General features: G+C 44.6%; 3 protein-coding genes across 5 annotated transcripts; all 3 read left to right on the top strand.

The window, feature by feature from the left end:
- Positions 1–1,250: 1,250 nt before the first annotated feature.
- ddx46 (DEAD (Asp-Glu-Ala-Asp) box polypeptide 46) lies at positions 1,251–15,031 on the top strand. 2 transcript variants are annotated; one of them, XM_056593796.1, is made up of 24 exons: positions 1,251–1,419; positions 1,647–1,829; positions 1,969–2,091; positions 2,253–2,276; positions 2,496–2,577; positions 2,783–2,951; positions 3,126–3,445; positions 3,538–3,642; positions 4,044–4,209; positions 4,523–4,643; positions 4,923–5,098; positions 5,675–5,796; positions 6,708–6,786; positions 7,699–7,781; positions 8,145–8,309; positions 8,526–8,688; positions 9,167–9,360; positions 10,545–10,682; positions 10,922–11,071; positions 11,807–12,022; positions 12,477–12,695; positions 13,268–13,412; positions 13,772–13,845; positions 14,501–15,031. In XM_056593796.1, exons 1-24 carry the CDS (start codon positions 1,391–1,393, stop codon positions 14,546–14,548), a joined length of 3,294 nt encoding a protein of 1,097 aa, XP_056449771.1. In that variant the 5' UTR covers positions 1,251–1,390; the 3' UTR covers positions 14,549–15,031. The 2 variants fall into 2 exon arrangements, with proteins under 2 accessions (XP_056449771.1, XP_056449772.1); XM_056593797.1 differs by lacking the exon at positions 2,253–2,276.
- Positions 15,032–15,368: 337 nt separating this feature from the next.
- On the top strand, positions 15,369–20,245 carry c7h5orf24 (chromosome 7 C5orf24 homolog). The gene is made up of 2 exons (XM_056593802.1): positions 15,369–15,576; positions 16,824–20,245. The coding sequence occupies exon 2, from the start codon at positions 16,827–16,829 to the stop codon at positions 17,466–17,468; it is 642 nt and encodes a 213-aa protein (XP_056449777.1). The 5' UTR covers positions 15,369–15,576; positions 16,824–16,826; the 3' UTR covers positions 17,469–20,245.
- Positions 20,246–20,915: 670 nt separating this feature from the next.
- On the top strand, positions 20,916–24,515 carry txndc15 (thioredoxin domain containing 15). 2 transcript variants are annotated; one of them, XM_056593799.1, is made up of 6 exons: positions 20,916–21,157; positions 21,618–21,931; positions 22,191–22,337; positions 22,617–22,780; positions 23,201–23,331; positions 24,084–24,515. In XM_056593799.1, the coding sequence occupies exons 1-6, from the start codon at positions 21,067–21,069 to the stop codon at positions 24,278–24,280; spliced, it is 1,044 nt and encodes a 347-aa protein (XP_056449774.1). In that variant the 5' UTR covers positions 20,916–21,066; the 3' UTR covers positions 24,281–24,515. The 2 variants fall into 2 exon arrangements, with proteins under 2 accessions (XP_056449774.1, XP_056449773.1); XM_056593798.1 differs by having other exon boundaries at positions 20,922–21,157; positions 21,618–21,937.
- The last annotated feature ends 119 nt before the right edge of the window (positions 24,516–24,634 follow it).

Raw genomic sequence — 24,634 nt, 5'->3', positions numbered from 1 at the left:
AAAAGTATAATCATGCGATATGTACTCAGTACTTGATTTTGGCCCCTTTTGCATGAATTACTGCCTAAATGCGGCGTGGTATGGATCCTTTGAGCCTGTGGCACTCTTGGCTGGAGGGAAGGGACCACAGAGATCCCTTTATCTCTTCAAAATAGTTTGTGTCAAAACTAATGATATCCCAAAAGGGCTTGTACTTTAGAATGTATCATAGGATTTTTTGGTTGGCAGTTGAGCTGAGGAAATGCTAATAAACATAAATACACTTAAATTCACAGTCTGATTGGCCTCTGTGATTGTTGAGGCTGAAAACCTATTGCACATTGACTGATCAGCACAGGTTATACTTGCCATCACCACACAAACTCAAGGAGATCTCCTGGATGGCCCAGTGTAGCAAATGTCAATGCCACAATCCACATCTTTTTGACGGAGCCTCCCAGTGGTGTGGCCCGCGAGACCTAGTCCATCAGAATGGGGTGTAAAAGGCCATCTTTGAGATAGGAGGTACACTGCCCCGAGACTTGATAACCTTGTTCCAGGGCCTGACTGGGACCCCCAGACCGAACCTTGGCACTCTTGTGATACTTTGTGAATCCCTTCCAGTGCCTCTAGCCCTTTCAGTCGGGCTAGAGGCACCGAACATCATATATATCCCCAGGTCTATAGCTCATTCCCAAGTGTCCATAACTTCCTTTAGGATTTATAGTATATTATCTACTCATTTATTTAAACCTTAATGCCCCGATTCATATGAAAGAGATGGCTCTATCTCCTAAATAATTCTGTGGCCCCACATACATGGAACCGTTGGAATGGATTTCTTTCGGCGGAAGCAAAGCGCGCGCCCATAGACCTCTGTTTTGTCCCACTAAAACACGTCCTCCTAATCTGTCATAAAGAATAATAAATGTCATCCTTGGGTCTTCAAACAGTAGATATGGGCCGTCGTTTAGGTGGGAGGACAGGCCGGCTAGCAGGGCGAGTACGGTTCTCTTGCATACTTCAGGGCAAGTATTAAGAAATATGCAAGTGAACAGAACTTGCCCTGGTTGCAGCAGTGTAAGTAATATTAAGAAGTATGCACGCCAAACCTCACCGCACCCTTAGGGCCTTAGCCTCAACATAACCCTAAACATAACCCTAACCATAACTTGAAACCCAATCAGCTGATCAAGGTCAAGTTCCGCCCACTTGTCTCTGCAGCGAGCACCACGTGGCCAGCCAGGTGACGACACCACTCCTCTGTGTGCTTGAGGCCTCCCGCCACACGTGGCGCACAATGCCGTCCAAACAACTTGGACTCGTCGCATGAATTACACGCAGAAGCAGTCTCTTGGAGAGAACATCCGTGGAAGTTTGTCAATAAACTGCGTTCTATCATCGTTTCCTCATGAAAACCACTATGGGACGAGAATCACGGTATGGCTGAATTGCGCAGCCCGTTTTCTTATGTTATTGTGGTTTTAGTCAACGCTGAGATATATATTATAAAGTGCGTTTGAATGGCTAACATGCATGCTAGCAGACACTTCTAAACGGACGAGGAGCTAAAGCTGACAACCTATCAACAGAGCGCGTGTAACGTATGTAATTTGTCTATGTCATTGCGCACGTGTTCTAACAGAAGGATCTTATTTGATCCGCAGGCATTACAGAAAACGGTCGTCCTCCAGAGGTCGGTCGGGTAGTCGGTCCAAGAGCCGCTCTCCGGACAAACGATCCAAGAAGGAAGACCGCTCCGGGAACCGAGACAAGGACCGTAACCGCAAGGAGCGTTCCCGCAGCCGGGACCGGCGCAGGTCGAGGTCCAGAGACAGAAAGCGGCCCAGGTCTGTATTCGGAGTGAAGTGTGGTGGTGACAAAAGTAATGTATTGTAACAATAATATGGTTTACCACTGCCCAGCACCCCGTTCGTGTAACTTTAGGCATTGTATGCTTTATTCTCATTTAACTTTTGTCTTAAACAGGCGCTCTAGGAGCAGGGAAAGGAGACGGTCTAGAAGCAGAGAGCGGAAGAGGTCAACCAGTCGGAACCGGGGTCGTAGGTCTCGAAGCAACAGTCCAAGCAAAAGCAGGAAGACTGATGAAAAGTAAGATTTGTTGTAATCAGATCTGGTGCGACTCAACCTCAATGTCCATTACTATTCCATGTGGTTGTTCGACAGTGGTTCTGTGACGCATCAATAACGATTCAAACTGTAGCAGAGTCAAGACTAATGTTGACTTTGCATGCTGAAATTGCTCTGTGCAGGTTGGAAGGTGGAGATAATGGTTTGTGAGTATCTAGGAAAGCAGATCACCCATCCATCCATCACCCAGAGCATATAGATTTCACAGGCTGTTTGACCACCCATGCATGTACTTACAATGCATAATTCATGTTTTCCTTTTGGTTTTGTTCGGCCTTGGTTTCATTTGATTAAGATATTTCATAAGTCATCCAAACTTTAACTTGTGACGCTGACTTGTTATGTTCTTGTGATGTCTTTGCCAGGTCTAAGAGCAAAGAGAAAGAAATCGATGTCTCCGAAAAGAAAAAGACAAAGGAAGAGAAAGAGGACGAAAAAGTTGAAGATGTAAGTTGGAAAGCAATGTTTTCATTCTAGTTTTGTAAGTGTATTTCTAAAGAAGGGCAACATTTTAGACAAAAATAAATGATGTTAAGTAATAGGGTAGGCTCTTCCAATGAGTACCTGAAGGTGCCATTGTGAGCCATCATATCTATATAATTATGAACTCACAGACCACTGATCTATTTGTGTTTTGTGCATGTGTTCGCAGCAAGACTTTGACCAGAATAAGCTGGAGGAGGAGATGAGGAAGAGGAAGGAGCGTGTGGAGATGTGGAGGGAGGAGCAGAGGAAGAAGGCCATCGAGAACATTGGCGAGATCAAGAGGGAGCTGGAGGAGAGGAAGCAGGGCAAGAAGTGGAGTCTGGAGGACGATGAAGGTAGGCAAACGCACCATGCATCCATCCATCTCATTAACCGATAGGTCTCTGCTGTTCCTGGTACAGGCATCTATCCTAGCAAACCAATGACCTGAGTCCGGGACAATGCCCGAGCTGCGTCAAAACAAGAAACATTCTGAAAATTGATTGTTTCTTTAAAACCTTCCTCCTAAGATGACGATGAGGAAGGAGGTCTCATTCCCATGGAAGGAGATGAGGAGGATGAGGAGGAGGAGGGTGAGGGCAAGGAGGAGAAGAAGGAGAGCGAGATGAAGAAAGAGAGCGAAATTAAGAAGGAGAGCGATGTAAAGCAGGAGAAGCCCGAGGAAGAGGTGGAGGAGGAGAAGAAGGAGACTCCCATGGAGCTGGAGGAGGAGGCGATGGAGGAGGAAGAGGAGGAGGAGGATGATGTGGACCCCTTGGATGCTTACATGGAAGGCGTGAAGGAGGAGGTGAAGAAGTTCAACATGGGAGGCATGCGGGGAAACGACAAGGTGAGCTCGGAAGGACGTATGATTTGGAAATCTTAAATTCTCTGCATGGTTTAATTTGCAATAAAAAAAAAATTCCATTCATTTTTGTACAGAGAGGCATGATGGTGACCAACGTCACGGTGGTAAAATCCAAGAAGGGGTCTCTTACCCACAAGAAGAAGGGCGAGCTGATGATCAATGACCAGGATGCCATGGAGGTGAGCGCTCCTGAGTACTAAAACAAGCTAAGGACCGGCATATCATTATCTCTGATTGAAGATGCCAATTCTGTCTTGGCAGTGCACCTGCACACTCAGAATTTGTAGGACCCTAAGAGAGATTACTCCTTTTGAACTAAATCTAATTTTACATTAAACAAGTTTTGGTTATTATTCGCCATGAATGATCAATAGTTCCACTGATTGTTTGCTCTCCGGTGGATATGGATACGTTTTTTTGTTTTATGTTACATAAACATCCATTTTGTCCAAGAGTTTTTTTTTTTTTATTGGATTGCAATTTCTAATCAGCATTGCTATAAGACCATCCATAGTTGTAAGATCACTCAACCAACTCTTTGGCCTGGTGTTAAGATGCGTGTGCATGTGTGTGCTTGCAGTACTCCTCTGAGGAAGAGGAAGTGGACCTGCAGACGGCTCTGACAGGCTACCAAACCAAGCAGAGGAAGGTGCTGGAGCCAGTGGACCACCAGAAAATCCAGTACGAGCCTTACCGCAAGAACTTCTACGTGGAGGTCCCCGAGCTGGCCAGGATGACTCCAGAAGGTTGGTGCCGTTGACTTAAATAAAAGTCCCAGCAAAGGCCCCTCATAGTGTAAAGGGTAGAGTTTGTACATCACTCGTCATTAACTCTTAAACCATCTTGAAGGGAAACCCTCTTCATTAAGCTGCCTATGGACAAGTGTTGCGAATTAGCACTTGTGCTAAAGCACTTAAACAATGCATCTGGTCTGTCCTATTGCTGTGTCCATATCAAATAAACACTAAATAGTAATAATAGCTTTGACCTTACTGTGCTGATGTAAAGCTTAGAAATGGTTCCTGCTCTAACGCTGATGTGCCCTTTGGCTGTGCTCAGATGTGCACTGCTACAGGCTGGAGCTGGAAGGCATCACGGTCAAAGGGAAGGGCTGTCCTAAGCCCATAAAGACGTGGGTGCAGTGTGGCACCTCCATGAAGATCCTCAACGCCCTCAAACGGTCAGTCTGGATGAATTGCATCCCACCTCCGTTTGTGTCCAAAAAGTACTCCCCAAATAATAAAGGGTAGTGCTCTTCCAATGCAGGCTTTTTGGTGTATAGCGTGCATATTTTCATTGGTGTTGATGACTCAATAATCTCAAATGTATTTATTCGGACCGCCCTGGATCATAATGCATATGAATGTGCTTTTATTAGAGCCCACTGATCCATTCTATTAAGAGTACCGCTTGTGTTGTAATATATGTTCTACCTCTGTCTTTCTCTCATGGTGTCCAGGCACAGCTACGAGAAGCCCACCCCCATCCAGACACAGGCCATCCCTGCCATCATGTCTGGGCGTGACCTCATCGGCATCGCCAAGACCGGCAGCGGCAAGACCATCGCCTTCCTGCTGCCCATGTTCCGACACATCATGGACCAGAGGCCCTTGGAGGAGAGCGAGGGCCCCATTGGTAAGGGCCTCTTCTGGATTCACAATGTTAAAGTGCGGCTCAACCGGGTGTGTTTTGATCCGTCATGTCAAATAGATTTAAGTTGAATTGACAGTAAACGGTACAATACATTTATTATAGAAATCTGAATTGTAGGATAACCTGCTTGAATCGTTTTCCCATAATAGTTTGGCTGAACTTCTGCTGAAGGTACGATTTGAGATTAACTTCATTTAAACAACCGAAAAGCATCTATTCCCTATTTGTTCCCCCACCATGCAGGGTTGCATTCACCAGCCTGTGATTAAAGGGCTCGTTGGGGGGGGGGGGGGGGGAAAGGCTATCTTATTTCTGACCACTCAGGTTAAACGTAAGAAAATATTTCCCCACATGGGATAGGAGCATTCTACAATCAAAATAGGCTAATACAGAGGCAGGCACTGCCCCTAGGAAACGGATAATCGCACAGTGCTCTTCACCAACGAATTCTGACAGTTAGCATTTCTAACAAATGCCACTCAAAAAGTCCTCCTAACGTTTCTTAGAGCATGTGTGAAGCCTCCTGTGTGATTGGCTAATGCGTTGTTCCTCCCCCAGCGTTGATCATGACCCCCACCAGGGAGCTGGCGCTGCAGATTGCCAAGGAGTGCAAGAAGTTCTCCAAGACGCTGAACCTCCGGGTGGTGTGCGTGTACGGGGGCACTGGCATCAGCGAGCAGGTACAACGCTGGCTGGCTGTTCATCACACGGAGGAGGGCTTTGCGCTGTGGGGTGAAGCCATCATGTGTGCTTCTATCATCCTAGTAGAGTAGGGGCGGAGCGGACCGCGTCCGGCTCCTGGTCCGCCTGGTTTCAGATTTATTTTTAATAAGTTTCTTATACTTAATTTTATTCAGAGTTATTTAGTACGTAATCCAAAAGAAACCCTGTTAAGAACCAGTACCAACAGTACCTTTTGTACGCATCTCCACGTGCGTGACGTAAACAGCGCGTTCTAGCGCTCGAGCTGCTCGGACCTCCCCATGGGTTTAGTTCTCTGGCGCTAACGTAGATGCTCCCACACGCTCTCTCTGCTGCCGTTGCTCCAGCGCAACACACACACGCACGCAGCACCGCGCGACTAATTCCGCCGCTATTAACAACTGGCGGTGCAGACTCTGGAGAGTCAAGGTCGACACTCGCCTCTGATAGATTTATGTCTTTGGAGACTTACGCTTCAAATGCACTCTCACACAAACAGACAGACAGACACACACCACTCCATCGCTGTCAACGGCAATCGATGATCCGGTAAAAAAAATTGTAACGCACAGTGACTGAGTAATTTTATCTGATTACTGGTTTGGAAATAGTAACGCGTTAGATTACTCGTTACTGAAAAAAGTGGTAACGCGTTACTAAGTAACGCGTTACTGGCATCACTGGTCCTCTGTAACCCATAGGAATGCTGTTGTATTGGCTGGTATTATTTATATTATTTTATGGAACCGTTACACTCCTCTTTTAGAGGTGTGTGTCAACGTAAGGGTGCTATTTCTAATCCTATTTTCTTAAGCATAGCCCAACACAGAAAGTCCAGATTACGTTTGATGAAGACTCGTGTATTGTTCCTTTCCTTCCTGTGCTCTAGATCGCTGAGCTGAAGAGAGGAGCTGAGATTATTGTCTGCACACCTGGAAGAATGATTGACATGTTGGGAGCCAACAGCGGTGAGTGAGAGACCTTCTCCCCTCCGACCCTTTTATCTTTGTAAACACAAAATACCAATGCAGGACGTGTGAACCAATCACATGTTGCCCTGCGTAAGTTCCCACTACTAAACTGTTTACGTTTCTCAACGCCCTACCGGAAGATAAGGGCCAGGACAGGTAGGTGCATCTTGTTTTGCCTAGTAACTGAAGATAGGCCAGCATCAAGCTGAATGTACACTGCCTGCCAATGTATCCTCTGGTACTTTCACAGGCAGTATACCGTATTATCCCACCGTGAGCTCCTTAATGCTACGCTGCAGTGTTGTCTGTTTGTGAAGCCCATTGACTAGTGCAAACGTAGGTCTTGCATACAGAAATCCCACAAAGGTCCGCGTCTTGCATCTGCAATATGGGAGTCTTCCCTGTGTCTAGAACCTTGAATTGCAGCAAGCAAAACAAGAGAAAGGGAAATCGGTTTTGTATCTTCCACACATGCGGGGTAATCTCTAATATGTTTCCCTTGTAGGTGACAGGGTGCTTGGCCACATAATGGTTGGTGGCTCCTTGTATTGTGTCTTGAGGCTGTTTGTCTGACTCTTAAAGTTCCCTCAGGCCGCTGAGATGGTACGCAAGACCACAGATACCCAAAGCAAAGGCATTTTAGAGGATAAGCAATGCAAAACATCTGCTATTTGTCAATTGTCATTTTGTGTGCAATTAATATACTGTGCTGGAAGGAAATGCATTGGTTTTGAAGTATTTTAGCCAAGTATTAAATGTACTGTATATATTATCAGATTTGGTTGATCCAAGTATTTTAAGACTATTGTTTAGATTGCATGCCTGTTGACCTGACGTATAATGTAGACGTGTGGCTCTGTATCCGGGGTGTCTTTGGCTGACGGCTGGTGCCTCTGCCCTTCCCTCCAGGACGCGTCACTAACCTGAGGAGGACCACCTACGTGGTGGTGGACGAGGCCGACCGGATGTTCGACATGGGCTTTGAGCCGCAGGTCAGCCGCGGACATGGGGGGGGGAGGGGGATGGGGGTGGATAATGTACTTCAACCTGTGTTAAAGGGACCCTATGCTGGGGGGGCAGGGTTTGGGGAGAGTAGGAAGAGAGAGCAGGGACGCCAAACTCAGGATTTAGACTAGAGTTGAAGTCACAAAACGTAATTTTTTTATCGTATTAAAAAAAAAGATTTACAGATCAGAGTGTACATATTAAATGATAACACCAGTACATTCCAAAACAAACGCTAAACACGTCCAAAACCGCAACCTCATCGCAATCCACAACCACAAGGACCCAACACAAGGACACCGTTTGAAAAAGTGCCCGCTAACCTTGAGCCTGACGCTCGTGTGCGACAGGTGATGCGCATCGTGGACAACGTGCGGCCGGACCGCCAGACGGTGATGTTCTCCGCCACCTTCCCCCGGGCCATGGAGGCGCTGGCCCGCCGCATCCTGGCCAAGCCCATCGAGGTGCTGGTGGGCGGCCGCAGCGTGGTCTGCTCGGACGTGCAGCAACACGTGGTGAGGGTCCCTGTGTGGGTCACTAGGGATCCCCGGGGGGGGGGTCTTCCCTGAAGCCTGACGCAACACGTTATTATGGAGACGTAATGGTCAGGGACCTCATGATACGTAAAGCATATTAACCTCCACCGTGTGGACCCCCTCTCTCTCGCTCTCGCTCTCTCTCTCTACATTTCCTCCCTCTCTCTCTCTCTACGTCTGCTCCATGATGTGCAGCTGGTGATCGAGGAGGACAAGAAGTTCCTGAAGCTACTGGAGATCCTGGGCCACTACCAGGAGAAAGGCTCCGTCATCATCTTTGTGGACAAGCAGGAGCACGCCGACGCGCTCCTCAAGGACCTGATGAAGGCCTCCTACCCCTGCATGTCCCTGCACGGAGGTCAGCCCGTGGTGTCTTCCTTATGTTCCCTCTCAGGGCCCCTACCTCCAGGAGTGGTAGGGGGGCCCCTGCCTCCACGGGTTGTCGGGGGCGGGGCCTGTGCTGTAGTCTTTATGTTCCCCTCAGGGCCCTTGCCTCCAGGAGTGGTAGTGGGTGGGGCCCGTGTTCTGTCAGGGCTTCGGCCTGTCAATACCTTCATGCATGTGGGTCATCCTTAAGTCTCATGGCGGCTGCAGCCCATCAGCGATGGCAGCGGCAACTTTTTAACCAATGCTCTTTTTTTGTGACCTTTTGGCTGAGATTAATAATCAGATGTAATGTACGCGGATTATATAAAATGTGTTCTTCATTGCGACACAGTGCCTCAGGATGGTTGAGGTCGTTCTACGTCCTTTAAAACGTAGTTTCTTAGCCCAGATAAACGTCCATGACGAATAATCTCAGTCAGTTGACCCGTCTGTTGTGTCTGACCGCTCAGGCATCGACCAGTACGACCGCGACAGCATCATCAACGACTTCAAGAACGGCGCGTGCCGCCTGATGGTGGCCACCTCGGTGGCGGCCCGGGGGCTGGACGTCAAGCAGCTCATCCTGGTGGTGAACTACAACTGCCCCAACCACTACGAGGACTACGTGCACCGCGCCGGGCGCACGGGCCGCGCCGGGAACAAGGTGAGGCTCCGGAACGGGGGGGGGGGGGGGGGGCGGCATGTGAGGGCCGGCGACATTCTAGCACCTCTCGACTAGATTGGATTATAGGAGATCTATTGCTGGGACTCTTCACATAACCTTCGTGATTTTTCACACGCAGAACGTGAGTTAGTTACAAAGATCAACAATATCTATAAGAAGTCAGTCAAAGTCGGCTTTATAGTCAATTACTTCAAATGTACCAGAAATGTAAAGGAATCGAGAAGACGTTTCTCACTATCCCACGGTGAACAGATAAAGTGCACAGGCACAACAGATAAGACAAAACAATTCCTAAAACTGAAAGTATAGTGCACCGCAGATAAGGCAATTTACTAATATTAAAAAGATGGACGTTTAAATATAAGTGTCTGCTATGTATATTAGTAGCATAAGCAGGAAGTAGCAGTATATGTTTCTGTATAAGTTAAGTTGTGCTAGTGCAAGAAAGGCAGTCCCTAATAATAATAATAATAATAATAATAATAATAATAATAATAATAATAATAATAATAATAATAATAATAATAATAACGGCATCAAAAACTCTGTAAGATGTATTTGTAAACACTAATAATGCAAATAGTGCAAAAAGATCAGTCGGTAAAATAGCAGCCATTTCAGTCTGTATGGAATGTAGTAATAGTAACAGGGCAACAGAGTGTTTTTCGGGGGGGGGGGGCAAGTTACTTGATTTAGATGAGAGAATTATTAGATTTTATTGGTCTTATTAGTTAACCTAATCAATACACCTACAGTACACTTTTGCATGCCACTCAGAACTGGCTGTCGGGTCACATGACGCCCTTGGTCGCTCTCTGAGTTTAGCAGTACTACTAGTTGATGTTAGACAACCGATGGGAAACCTGGACCCTTCTTTTTTAAAGGTGTACAGGTCTTAAGGGTTAACTTTCAGTAGTTTTACCTCAAGCCTGTGGTTCTTATACTGCACCCACCAACGAGTGGGTGCATTGAAACATACAATAGGAATTTATCAGACGTTTCTTTTCTTACGGTTTTATTTAAACTTCTTTGTTTTTGTCGTACTCGGCTAACCTTGGTTTGTATACGTTTCCTTATGCCACCCTTTTGAGCCATGATGGCTCGTACGGTGTGTGCAGAGTAGACGCGGTCCCGTGTTGAACCTTGTCGCTCCGTTTCCCCAGGGCTTCGCCTACACCTTCATCACCGACGACCAGGCCCGCTACGGAGGGGAGATCGTCAAGGCCCTGGAGCTCTCTGGGTCCCCGGTGCCCCCTGAGCTGGAGAAGCTCTGGTCCTCCTTCAAAGACCAGCAGAAGGCTGTAAGAACCCACTGTGGAACGCAATGAGGCAGCACAACATGGCTGGGAGACGCTGGTTTAGAAACCGGATACCATTGTGGTTCCTGGATGATAAATGAAACATTAATACATTTTTGTGTGTATTAAATAGTTATCTACATGCTCATACACAATATTCTCCGACAGCCGAAAACTAGCCAGCTGTCTTCTATGCTCCAAACTTGAATCTCTCTCTCTCTCTCTCCTTCCCACGCCGCCAGGAAGGGAAGAGTATCAAGAGCAGCAGCGGCTTCTCGGGGAAGGGCTTCAAGTTCGACGAGACGGAGCACGCCCTGGCCAACGAGAGGAAGAAGCTCCAGAAGCACGCGCTCGGCCTGCAGGACTCTGATGACGAGGACGGGCCCCTGGATGTGAGTATGGACCACCTCCCCACCCCCAGAGAGGAGAGCTAGAGGTTACCCCTATTATACCACCAGAGTGACTGGCATCAGGTTGGAGGGGCCACCCCCACGAGTGACTGATAGATCAGCCTACAAGTCTAATGGAACAGTCTCAGCTAGTGGTACAGTCCACTAGTTGAGCTGGTAGATGGAGCGGTCGGTCATTCCTTTGGCTGAACACTCCCACATACTGCGGGTATGCGCACAGGCCCACTTCAGTACCGTATATGTTAGGAGGCTTTGGTAAACATGTTCTGCGGAGGCATGTTTTGCGGAGGCTTTGGCAAACATTTAGCGGCATGTTTCAGACATGGGAAAATAATAAAATAGTTTATTGGAACAGAAACTGGTTCTTGCCGCCTATCCAGTGTATAGATAAAATATACGGTCCAAGATCCCATTCCCCTGCCATCCTGTGATCAGCAATCAGCAGATCATGACTTTGGTGTTGGGCCCGAAAATGTCTATCTCTGCTATAGGGTTTATGTGTGAACGGTGTTTCTTTGTATCATTTTTGTTTTATGCTAATTGATTCGTCAGTGCCATTAATTGTTGACATGGCAGTCTGTCAAATAATTTCAAAACGATACCAGTACACCTCGGGGAAACACAGGGCCCCCCTTTATATTCCTATGGCTCAGTCCTCAAAACAACCCCACTATCGGTCCCCATGACAACCTGCCTGTCGACCCTGCCCCTCCTCAGATTGACGAGCAGATCGAGAGCATGTTCAACTCCAAGAAGCGGGTGAAGGACCTCTCGGCGCCGGGATCCTCCGGAAGCTCGGGCGGGTCCATGTCCTCCTCTGGGGGGGTGACCAGCCTGGGCCCGCCCTCCGCAGGGAACATCCAGAAGCTGGAGATGGCCAAGCGGCTGGCGCTCCGCATCAACGCCCAGAAGAACCTGGGGGCCGAGGCTCAGGTAGGGCCCAGCGTCCGGCGACGAGCCCCCCCATGTCGGCTCTCTGAACGGGAACCCATCCTGGGGGCTCGGACTTCATCTAGTCCTAGTTATAGCCCTGTTATCAGACTAGTTCTAGCCCTGTAATTAAACTAGTTAGTCCTGCCTGTTGTTGGACTTGTTATAGTGCTGATGTTGGACTAGTTAAAGTCTAATTGTTGTAGTATTTATAGACTACTAATTGTCCTGTTATTCCCTTTTTAAAGTGCTATTATTTCAATTTCAATTCTTATTTATATTAATATTATAAGTCCTTTTTCATAGTCCTGTTATTAGTCGTGTGTGTGTGTGTGTGTGTGTTAGTCCCGATCTCTGCTGTTCTCCTCCTGATCTATCAAACATCCCCATGGCCGCCCACACACACCCAGACCTGTCGCTGTTGTCCCCTCACACATGCTCCGTGTCTTCCCCTCAGGACGTGATGCAGCAGGCCACCAACGCCATCCTGCGCGGCGGCACCATCATGGCGCCCTCGGTGTCGGCCAAGACCATCGCGGAGCAGCTGGCGGAGAAGATCAACGCCAAGCTGAACTACACGCCGGTGGAGAAGCTGGAGGAGGAGCGGCAGGCGGCGGAGCAGGCCGAGACGGTCAAGAGATACGAGGAGGAGCTGGAGATCAACGACTTCCCCCAGGTCGGTGGTGGCCCCCAACGCATGCTAATGCTATGCTGTGCTACACGATGCTATGATAGACACCGCCGCGCTACACAATGCTATGATATACTAACCAATGGTACGAGACGCATCTTAGGAGACCAACGACTTCCCAAGGTCAGGTAGCCCCCTGCACGCACTAATTTACACACAACTGCACACATGCTGTGTACTTGGCCTTTCTTATTCATAGATGAATATATAGATTATTTATATCTCCTTGAGGAAAAGCACCTCTTTTCCAAGAGAGCTAATTGGCCACATCACACACTTGCAACAATAAAACCATAGATTTAAACAAGTTTAAAAGACGCAAGGAGCACAATTGTTGCTTTATTTCGAAGCTCATCCAGGCTCAGGGCGAATTACACAGTATCGTTGTGTGTATATATACTCGGTATGTTCCTCCAGGTCAGAACTTCTGTACCATTGTCTGGCGCATGGATCCTTGAAAGATAACGTGGTTCCTGTTGGCTTATGGGAAATGTAGTCAGAATTGTGCCCTTGATATAATCTGAGTCTGTTGCTGATGGTTGGGTCTTGCGTTGCAGACGGCGAGGTGGAAGGTGACGTCCAAGGAGGCTCTCCAGAGGATCGGGGAATACTCTGAGGCCGCCATCACCATCCGGGGAACCTACTTTCCTCCTGGGAAGGAACCCAAGGAGGGGGAGCGCAAGATCTACCTTGCTATTGAAAGTAGGCGATGGGAACGCACGCATCAGTCACCATGTTCTGTCCACTTTGATCTCTTTAATACCGTCAGTGCATGGGTGGTCTCGTATGGAGGGGAACACCTTACTATTGGAACTCTTGTACGTTTGGAGACGGTGACGTAGGCAAGGTTTTGCTTAAAAAATGTAATCGTATTGTGTTATGACAAACAATAATACAATTAAATTAAACTGCAGAATGAAGGTGTTATTTTTGGGGGGGGCAGGGTAGTTTAAATAACAGGTTTTGATTTTTTATAATTTATAAACTCCCAATGAGGTGTGTTTTAGATATGGACCAGGTGGTCAGTCTGTGTGTAATCGTCATTTTGTGTTTGTCTCAAGGTGCAAATGAACTGGCTGTGACGAAAGCCAAGGCAGAAATCACCAGGTTGATCAAGGAAGAGCTCATCAGACTAGTAAGTGCTATTAATTACACAATAATAATAATACACATTATTACAAATTGGAAAGTCTCAACTACCGCGCTATTCTATTTTATGGCTCTAAATGTGAAAGATGATTGGCCGAGAGAGGTTTTGCATTGTGGAATACTGCAGTTCTCCCGAGTGATTGACATAACACAGTTCCAGACGGAGGGAGGGGCTGAATTATGAATGATATTAAAAATGAAGCAAACATTTGAGTGCACAACCCCTTTTTTGCATGTTTTATTATTTAGTTAAAGAAATTATAGCAAAGCTTCTTGATCTTTAAAACAAATGGATTTTGCCCAATAGATAACCCAAGTCTATGAATTATTGTTTTACAATCTAATCAACCGATTTGTATGGTTGTAAAAAAGAAATTAAAAATCTTAAGAGTGGACTGATTTAAAACCACAATTTCTCGCCGTTTATATGAACTATTCTATTCTTAACCACTATAAAGGTGTGCAAAGAAGGGGGTTGTTTTGCCCAAGAAGCAACAATCAGCGTTCTTGGAGCCATTGCTTTATGTACACACGTACTCTGTCTACTTAAAAACGTTATTTTTTTATTCTAAAGGAAGAGATCAACAGTACAAGCCTTCTGCTAATGTTGCTTTTGTCTATTTTTCATTTCTTCATTACAGCAAAATTCTTACCAGCCGACGAGCAAAGGGAGATACAAGGTGTTGTAAAGAACAACGTATCGCCCGGGAGTTCAGCAACGCGGCTTCATCTTCCACCACTTCACTTCAATTCGATGTTGCATTTGTTTCGGCACATTTTACACATTTTTATAATGATCCCTTCAATTGCAGTATATTGTTAAAATTGTCCCGTTTGCTTTTTTTCTTGTCTTGAGGCTGTTTAACTTTTGTGTTCAGTGATGTTTTATCCAACCATATATTGATTAAATTTAACATTTTACTTTGCAATTTCTCAAATTGCAATAAGTTCAGGTCAATGTAATTGTCTGCAATTCTTTGCTGAATGTAAGATATTTTTTTTAATTTCCTGTATAATAGAAGTTTGCTGTCTTCCGTAGGCTACATTTTACTGGTCATGCAACATTGTCAATGTATGGTGAAAATCCAATGTTTTTACTTTCCCCAAAAATAAAAGTGATTTAAAAAAAATAATCTATTCCTAGTTCAACCAAGCCTCTATCTGTTGAATAACAAAGAAATCCTGAAAATATGATTCATTCTGGTTTTCTAAAATAAATTATTTATAAGATTTCCTTTTTGTATGACGGGAATAGGTATTAATGTTTAAAGGGCAGGGTGGAAACACACCAAATCAGTTGTTATAAAGCTCGATCGGTTTCGGCATTGAGGAACAATAATCACTTTTGACTCGTTGTCAAATATCTGATATTTGTTAATTTGATATGAACAAATGATTACGGCTCCGATGTGAAAGTGGTTTTGGAGGAAAGTGTTAAATTGCATCTGTTCATCTGCGCATGCTCAGAAGGTCTTCCCATCTTATTAAATTTTAATGGGAAATGGCTGCGTTCCTTATCCAGATCTCCGCTGCATGGAAATCCCACATATATACGCCTTTCATTTCAGTATACAGCAAACCGATATTGTAATAATTCAATCCGGGAAGGTGAATCGGGTTCCTTTGTGAGTAATGAATGGAGTCATGCTTTGAAGGATGAAAGATCTGTCCTTTTTGTTTTTAACCCTCTGCTTCCCGTGATCCACAAACAATCGAGGTACAGTAAGTGCGAATATAAGTGGACTAGTGGTGTGCGTTTCATTATCCCATCTTCCTTTGAGTAACTAATTCATAGTTTAATGTAGTTTTTATGTCCTCGGAACCCTTAGAGTGTTGAAGTGTCAGAAGATGTCCGATGATCCCAAGAAGGCACTAACCAGAGCCCAAATAAATCGGGATATTCATATATTGTTATTTATTAGAGACGCAGTTCATTATAGCCGTTCTGATATTTAAAACGTTATCTACTGTCTGCCATAAGTCCTCTGCCCTGTTTGGTCCTGTCTGAGTGACAGACAAGATGCAGACCGGGCTGTCCCCCTGGCTTTTGTACATGTGTTTAATCTGTTTTTATGAGTAACCTTATCGGTACCCAGTGTTGCTCTGTGCTTCAACAGGATATTGTTATTTGGGAGTATTTGCGTTGTACATTAGTCGTTGCCTAGTCATTTAATCAAAGACCACCATGCTTAATTATTACGTATTCTTAAAACCATAGATTATTAAAATGAGTTGTTTCAATAATTGCATTAAACCTGCTTGGTTTATTATTGTGCAGGAGCAGGTGCTGCTGGTTCCTATAACTGTTACAGATGAAATAGGTCTAGTTGTAGTGAACGGTAACTTTGCCAACAGGGTGGTATTTGACTTGCAGCTTCTGCCCCCTTAATGCTGTCTGAAGAGTTTGGGCCAGAAGACTGTGTAGATCTTGGTTGTAAGATAGCAGGACGTTTATGGGCTTACCACTTCTAATGATTTTATGTTTCTCCAATGTAATCAGCCCAGTCTCACACGGCCTGTCTAGTAGTGCTCAAACTGTACACACATTGTGTACTGGTACACACATTTAATTATATCATTCAAATTTGCTGCTTGCCTAATAAACAAAAGCCAATAATACATCTGGCTGCCCCCCACTAACAAAGCCTATCTTTACCCTGATTTGAGTTAGGATTGACTTTACTATTATGTTAACGTACATTATGTATAGCAGAAATAACAGAGGCATTACAGAGACATTACACACAAACACACACACACACACACACACACACACACACACACACACACACACACACACACACACACACACACACACACACACACACACATACAAATTGGGACTTTTGGGGCTTGCTTGAGCCCCTCAAATCCCACCTGATTGGAGGCTGGGGTTACGCCGCACCACACGCCCAGGTCCTCCATGTCCGTGTGCAGCAGCTGACGGCTCCTCTCCTCCTCCAGACGATGATGCGGCAGGTGACCACCAGTGACTTCTGCATGAGCGGCCGGCCGTCCTGCCTGGCGGAGGACTCCCACCACCCCGCCTCCCACTTTGAGCTCTGCGCCTCCCAGTCCAACAAGTTCTACCCCTCCCCGCACCCGCCCTCGCTGCAGATGGGCCTGGGGCCCATGCCGCCGCTGGCCCCCCAGAGCTCACACAAACCCCTCGCCTGCCACAGGCAGGACGCCCTGGGAGACCCCCGCTCGCCGGGACCCCCGCAGGGCTCGGGCATGGGCATGGGCAAGGCCGGCGCCGAGCCGCAGCCGCAGGACCTGAAGAAGAAGAAGCCCCCCGGGGGGAAGTCGGGCCGGCGCGGGCGGCCCGCCGGGACCACCAAGCTGGCGGGGTACCGGACCAGCACGGGGCGGCCCCTGGGGACCACGCGGGCGGCGGGCTTCAAGACCAGCCCGGGCCGGCCGCTGGGCACCACCAAGGCGGCGGGGTACAAGGTGAGCCCCGGGCGGCCCCCCGGCAGCATCAAGAGCCTGTCGCGCCTCAACAAACTAGCCTACGGCACGTGCAGCGGCGCCGCCTTCCCCTACCCGCTGCCCCATAAGGACAGCCTGTGTGAACCCTCCTGCAAGGACAAGGTAGCTAATGATTAACCCCCCGGCCCCTCACCCCACCTGGGCTTTGTCCCGTCAGAGAGCCCTTCTCCCCCGGCCCCTCACCTCCTCGGGGGGCAGTCCCGTCAGTGAGCCCTTCTCCCCCGGCCCCTCACCTCCTCGGGGGGGCAGTCCAGTCAGTGAGCCCTTCTCATCGGCTCTATTTTGAGAGATGCATGCTATAGTTCTGCTGTCAGAAACGGGCCATGATTGTACATTTGTTCCAGTCTGAGAAAAGGAAGTGTGCCGTTGCTGTTGTGTTTTTTTATAACTGTATTTGTGTCGTCATATGTGTGTGTGCTCTGGTCATGTGACCATCAGGATCTCATTTCACCGTTGAATCTATCAGCGTCAAAAGACGATTGGTTTTAAATTCACCTGGGAAATATTTTAATATCTGATCGTGCAGCCATTAAAACTTAATTTGGTCGGTTGATATGACATCCACTGCTGTGTGACACCATCTGTCAGTGGCTGGCTCTGCTGAGCATGCTGCTACTCAGCAACCAGTCCAGTTTAAGCAAGTATTTTCCATGTTGTCGTTGTTAATGTTGTTTCCAAACGGCCTTCTGATTCTAGGTGTTGTTTCTGTAGGTCTGAATACAGCAACATGCATTCATTACCTGAACCTGAATATAAATAGACTTCCACATTCTATAGGGGTTCTATTTTCAATTACCTAACTTTTCAACAATGGTCCCACTATATTTATTGTTCCGTATGCAGTTTTGCATCACATTAATTTATACAAAAATCAAAAAAAGTGTGAAAATAACAAGCATGACTTCATCATGAAATGCAGTTTGGCTAGGGGTATACTTAACCAGGTATTTAACCCCTTCTTCCCAACCCTTTTGTTGGAGAAAAGGACTATGCCAAACATTTTCATGAATCATTGAGGAGACAAATGGCAGCATTCTGCTTTAAGAGAAGCCCTAAACACGAAACCCCATCCCCATCATTTGTAAATATTTAATTGTTTCTTTTTACTTTTGTTTCTAGACAATTGCAATATTATAATTCTGATGTTTTTTGTTTTAAATTTTTGTATAATATTTCATAGAGTATTATGAAGGCATGTCTCACATTCTGCCACCCTATCTATTCTAAGGTTGGAAATTGCTGTATATTAATTATCTACCCTGAAGCATTTTCTGGCAAACGTCATTGTCAGGTTTGAAACATGTTTTCACTAAGTTATGGCTCAACCCTTCTTCAAACGCTCATTTAAGGAGAACAGATAAGAGATTTAAAGTTGGTAAAGTGGAAGCAAATATGTGTATGGTTGGCTCTATGGCTCTAGTTTGTGTGTGTGTGTGTGTGTGTGTATACAAAGCTGTCAACTGCTTAGGTTGAAATCTGTAGACATGCTTTTAACCGATTACGACCCAAAACACCATTGTCATCCACCTCTACCAAAGATTTGTATCTTTTCTACAAGCTTCTATAAATTCTCTGCTAGAGTGTTTTGATAACTACTACTCATCTACTGTATTATAATCGTGTGATTCGGGGGATACCCATGTGGCGAATACAAACGCAGGTCATTAAGGAGCATGTGTGGGAGGTTTCATCTTTTCCAAGGATGTTTGCAAAAGTAGTCTGGGAACAGCTGGCTATCAAACCCAGGAGCTATCAGCCAGGATCTGATCTCCTCCCAACCTCCTTCGCACTCCCTTCCCCACACGATGAAAAGGGTTTTCCGGCCTCTGTTGAACGAAACTGAATCTGACCAAGGAACTTGTGTATGCCATACTGCGAATGAAGACGCTTCGTTGTACCATGAATAAATAGCTTGTTTAAATAGTGTTGTTAATGCATTATAAATCCATACCTAGGAGCAATGTATGCTTCCACAATCAAATCACAATTTTATATTCAAACGTTTTTACTTACGGACACAATAACATCCCTTTTTTTTATGTAACCAATATGTAGCTTTATGTTATTTACACTGATGGAAGTTGCTCCTGTTCACATTACATGTCACTGACCTTGGCGGGACACTGGTTTGGTTTTATATGGTGTCTGTGCTGTACAGCATATATACATATATATCCTTTTTTCCCTTTTACTTTTTTCAAGGATAAAGTAGGCCTATAACTCAAACGATAGTGGATTATAAGACTTAAATCCGTTCCAAAACTTCCAATTCCCAGTATCTTCCTTGTTCATGACATTGTGAATTATGGGATTCCATCTCCCCATCATACTTCTGGAGAACCCTGACACGTCTAGTGTTATTCCTCAGTGGGTTGACTTGTTTCAAAGGATCTCCAAATTTGGTTACAAGACATAAGTGCTTTTGTGAATATATTTTGTTGCGTCCAACTTTTGTTGATCTCTTATGTTGAATGACCATACACCTCACACATATTCTGTGAGTAACTAAGTTTAATAGAAAGCCCATATATTTGGTAGTTTTTCAAGGTGCGATATCAAAGAGGGACTGCAGTTAATGGCAACGTTTTTTGATATGCCTTTACAATTTTAATCCAACACAATCAAGGGTAATTATTGTTTAAATTATGAAATGTTTCATTGATTCACTCACCCTTCAGCAATTTCTACACTTTAAAACAGCAGGTTTTAAAGTGATTTTGATTAAGATGTTACCTCACACTATTGAGTATTATCCGGAGAAGCAAAGCCCTGTGATTAATATATTGTGTAACACGCTCACATTTAATTATTTGTATATTCCCACGTTTTTTTGCATTTCTTCATTTCTTGCATGGTTGTTGTGAAATGTCTAAAGGTTGTGTAATAAATTCTGAATTAAGACTAACTGGTATTGACTTTAACTTTTAAATCCAACTCTTAGCCATTTACATTATTTAAATTATTTGTCCATCGAGAAAGGCAGTATAGATCAAACTATTTTAAGTTAATATACATTTATAACGTCATTTGTATGGGAAATTATTCAGCCCTCATAAGGTAAATAATTAATCATATTAATTATTTACTTGGTAAATGTCACTATAAATAAATAAACGTGGCCACAAATAAATATTTAATTCCATGTTTAATTAAATATATTTATATGTGTATTCATGTATTGATGTGCTGCTAGTTGTTTATGCAATGAAATATGTCTGGCAGCTTCATTTATAAAGGCAAACATATATTGCATATTGTAATGACTTTGCTGAAGTATGAATTTTTTTTACATGTTGGAATGTAATTATTAACAAAAATACAAGAATATATCTACATCTCTCTCTCTCTCTCTCTCTCTCTCTCTCTCTCTCTCTCTCTCTCTCTCTCTCTCTCTCTATATATATATATATATATATATATATATATAATTTCTATATCTATATCTATTTCTATATCTATATCTATATCTATATATGTAATATATATATGAAGAAAGAGAAATACATTTTTGGTAGGTTTGTCCGACATAAACACAGAAATACCAGAACGGAACCATGGAAGAACGGAAGTCAGGAGTCGGAACACCGGATATAATGTTTGTGTGGTCCGCCAAGCTACTGTATCCGATACGCTACACAGTTTTGAAAATTATGAGAGAATGGTTTCCTAGTTTGAATATTTGTCGTATTTTATACCTTCAGTATATAAATTCAATATGACGGTGGTAATAGGTATTAATTATATTTGGTTGGTTTTCTTAAGCATTAATTTGTATTTTAGTGTCAGTTCATCAGTGGTCGCACAGGGTAAGTTTTGGACCGTAGCATTGCTAGCATAACGTTAACTGAATTAACATTATTGTAATATAGTTAATGAGCATGTTAAGCACATTGTGGAAAGTGTTGTGTGCAGGATATCTAATCAGGCTGAGGGCCCTATAGATGTAGTTTTATCTGAAGCACACCGATCCCTATTAATCAACATAAATGGGTTATTTTGGTATTCTGACAGAATTTTGACCTCGTCTGTTGTTAAGTTCTGTACATATTAACCTAACACTATTCAATGGGATGTTTGCACCAAAGCTTTAACACATTTGAGTTAAATTCAAGCTAAATGTAGAAACGATGGTAATATCATGGCAAACTAGCTGTTTTTTTTCTTTTTCTATCAGATGTATGCTTGGATATTTAAGGAGGTTTTTATCAATGACTAACGTTTCTAGTATAGTTGATATGCATTGCTATTGTTTGATCACGTTCACAGAGAGCAGTGAGTCTTCAGAGACAAAATGGAGTGAGGATGCCCTCTCCGACCTGGAGAACAGCCCTAAATTCGTTGAGACGGACAACTTTGAGTCTCACCCGAAACGGCAGTTCAAAACTGCTGAGATTGCAGATGCCCTTATGGGGACTGAAACCCCCATCGATCCATCGGACATAGAGTCCCTGTATCCCAAAAATGTGAAAGACTTCCAGAGTGGCTTCTTGCCACCTTGTGCTGAGGATGATGCAGAGTGTGCTGCACCCTCTCAGGCTCCTTATGGAGTACTTTTGAAGAACAGCCCGGAAACAGAGCAGGTGACTGTAAACAAAGCCTCTTTACATATTAATAGTCTATAAAGATTGAAAGATTTGGGGATTCGGTGTACCAACAGCCATTATATGTGGCTTCTGCCTACCTTATCATATGCAAACTTTCATCTCCCTGGGCATAACCCTAAATCGATATTGGTTTGAAAATGTATTCACTACCTACTTTCTATTTTCCGTTGTTTGATTTCCAAACGATATGTATAGGGTGGTCTCACATTCGGTGCCCTCTCTTCCCTGTTCCAAGGTTACTCTGGATATGGTGCACGTGGACGCCATGGTGACGGAGGAGCAGAACACAACGGAGACCACGAAGACGCACAAGGTCAACTGTGATAGGAGGAATATCACCGGGATGGAGGACTTTACTGTGCAGGTCCTGAATGCTTCACAGGTAATTCCTGTCTTCCTGTGAGGAATGGACTTGTTGATGCACTATGGGTACTCAAAGGGTAGTTTCACACATAAATGCTACATCTATTAACGTTTTTATCAGATAATGATCTATTCATCTATTCAGAACAATGAGTGCATAGATTTCTCAACTTTGGGCGACCTATTGCGATGCAAACCTCTTCCTGCCACTGTTACCATGTAAGCCCTGTTGGCACCGGTAACATCATGCAGTCATGTCTGCGCTGGTCAAACCCTGCTTGCTGCCGATGTGCTGCAGGACCTGATGGAGTTCCTGAACGCCAACGGGACCGAGTGCTCCGTGGTGCTCTTCTTCACCACCTGGTGCCAGTTCTCCGCCAGCCTCGCCCCTCACTTCAACGCCCTGCCAAGGGTTTTTCCCAGCATGCATTTCCTAGCACTGGATGCCTCTCAGCATAGCAGGTACATGATTGCTTGTAGTAGAACTACGTCCTGTGGACACACATTCAGAAGGAAACATACGAGTTGGTTGCCCGGTTGGTAGCATAATACCTAAAAGCAAGTACTTTTTCATGTGTTTTTCTTCATGCCTACAAGTTAGCTAATTTAGCATGCCAGAGTACATAGCATGTCAGGCTTCATAGCTGTTTATGTAATTACGCATGTCTTGGGTACATCGAATGTTATGTTATTCGGCATGTAAGGCTATGTAGAACTTTGTTGTTGGTATTATGTTTACAGCCTACACACCTTTTGGGGTCCTTAGTTCCTGAGGTTATGTTGGAATTATTCTGCCCACAAAGTAGCTTTTTATTAATTGTTAGAACAACATGACCTCTAAGCCTGTGTATGTGGTATGACTGATTTGATCCATTTGTCCAGCCTGTCCACCCGGTTTGGGACGGTGGCAGTGCCCAACATACTGCTCTTCCAGGGGGTGAAACCCATGGCCCGCTTCAACCACACCGACCGCACCCTGGAGGCACTCACCTTCTTCATAGCAAACCAGACAGGTGTGCACCATGAACAAATATACACTTTGATTTAATCTCAGATTGGGTGTGGTCGGTATTTATGTTTTCTTTCCTTCATAGCTTCCTATCATTTCACAGAGGTATATGGTATGTGACCGTATTTTTGTAAAATTAGTATAATACTTAAAAGGTTGAGTTAGGAATGTAACTTATTATTATGTTGTCTAGCCTACAATGCTGTGTGTCTAAAATTAAGTCAAGTCTTTCTGGTTATAAATACTTATGGATTGTATAAATACATACTCAGTTTATTTCTAACTTCAACATTATATTATTTCAAACTACATAAAGCTATTAAGATGTGTGATTATGCTGCTATAAATGTCACTTTCAGTTTTTAATATCTGGACTTTCGGGACAGGCGGTCATTATTGTAAAACTTACCGCCTACGCGGGACAGACGCTCTTCATTGGCGAACAAACCTTTTTCAGTCTCAACCACAATGCAAATGCTCCTGCTACAAAACAGAGACAGATCTATGTCAACATAATGAAAAGGTGCATCAATAAGATGTCAGATGAAAAATAGAAAGAGGAGCGTCTGTAATTTGGACGGTATGAATAGTACCTACGGTATTTCTAAGTAACCTGGTATACAGTTATACCGCCCTGGCCTATCTCAGATATTGGCACTAAAACTCACTCTTTCTTAATATCCCCCACATGAGTCTAAAGTAAATGCTTGATCCAAGCAATGCAAAATGATGTCCCCTTGAATTCTCTCCATCCAGGATTCGAGGCGGGCCCTGACAGAGAAGTGACGGACTCCGACCAATTGGGGCCCCTGCCCGGGGTGCCGGTGAAGAGCATCGATTGGCTGCTTGTGTTTTCAGTCCTGTTCATCACAGGTTTTACGTTCTATGCCATCCTGCGGACCGACAGCATCCGGTGGCTCATACCAGGACAGGAGCACGAGCACCAGGACTGATTTAGATCAATTAGATCTGTAGTAAAAAATATAATGATGCTAAGTTATTTTACAGTTAAAGATGGCTGGGGGGGGTGATGGTGACACTAAATTACAAATTGTGTGAAGAGATGACGTGCCATCTATGAAATTTTATAAAAACTGTTTTGCTGTGATTGTAAATGAATGTACATTTGTTGAAATAAAGATGTGTCCTCCTGAACATTGGTTGTCAAATTTGCAATAGGCAATATTTGATTCTTAATCTCAGTTATTTGGATATGAAAAATATATAATATCACATCTTTAACAGGTATTGGAGACGTTATGGATTTTCCTAAATTAATTAAAAGAGACCCTACTTTCCAAAGCGTA

Source organism: Gadus chalcogrammus, chromosome 7 (assembly GCF_026213295.1).
Source record: "Gadus chalcogrammus isolate NIFS_2021 chromosome 7, NIFS_Gcha_1.0, whole genome shotgun sequence".
Taxonomy (NCBI): domain Eukaryota; kingdom Metazoa; phylum Chordata; class Actinopteri; order Gadiformes; family Gadidae; genus Gadus; species Gadus chalcogrammus.
Note: the sequence above shows the minus strand (reverse complement) of the source record. Positions and strands in the feature narration are given on the sequence as shown.

Excerpts from the sequence above, each read along its gene's own strand:
- c7h5orf24 (XM_056593802.1), top strand. The coding sequence starts at position 16,827 with ATGATGCGGCAGGTGACCACCAGTGACTTCTGCATGAGCGGCCGGCCG.
- txndc15 (XM_056593798.1), top strand. The coding sequence starts at position 21,067 with ATGACGGTGGTAATAGGTATTAATTATATTTGGTTGGTTTTCTTAAGC. Across the intron at positions 21,158-21,617 it reads TTCATCAGTGGTCGCACAGG|AGAGCAGTGAGTCTTCAGAG; the intron begins GTAAGTTTTGGA and ends TCACGTTCACAG. Across the intron at positions 22,338-22,616 it reads AGGTCCTGAATGCTTCACAG|GACCTGATGGAGTTCCTGAA; the intron begins GTAATTCCTGTC and ends GATGTGCTGCAG.
- ddx46 (XM_056593796.1), top strand. The coding sequence starts at position 1,391 with ATGAAAACCACTATGGGACGAGAATCACG. Across the intron at positions 2,092-2,252 it reads AGCAGGAAGACTGATGAAAA|GTTGGAAGGTGGAGATAATG; the intron begins GTAAGATTTGTT and ends TGCTCTGTGCAG. Across the intron at positions 2,277-2,495 it reads GAAGGTGGAGATAATGGTTT|GTCTAAGAGCAAAGAGAAAG; the intron begins GTGAGTATCTAG and ends TGTCTTTGCCAG.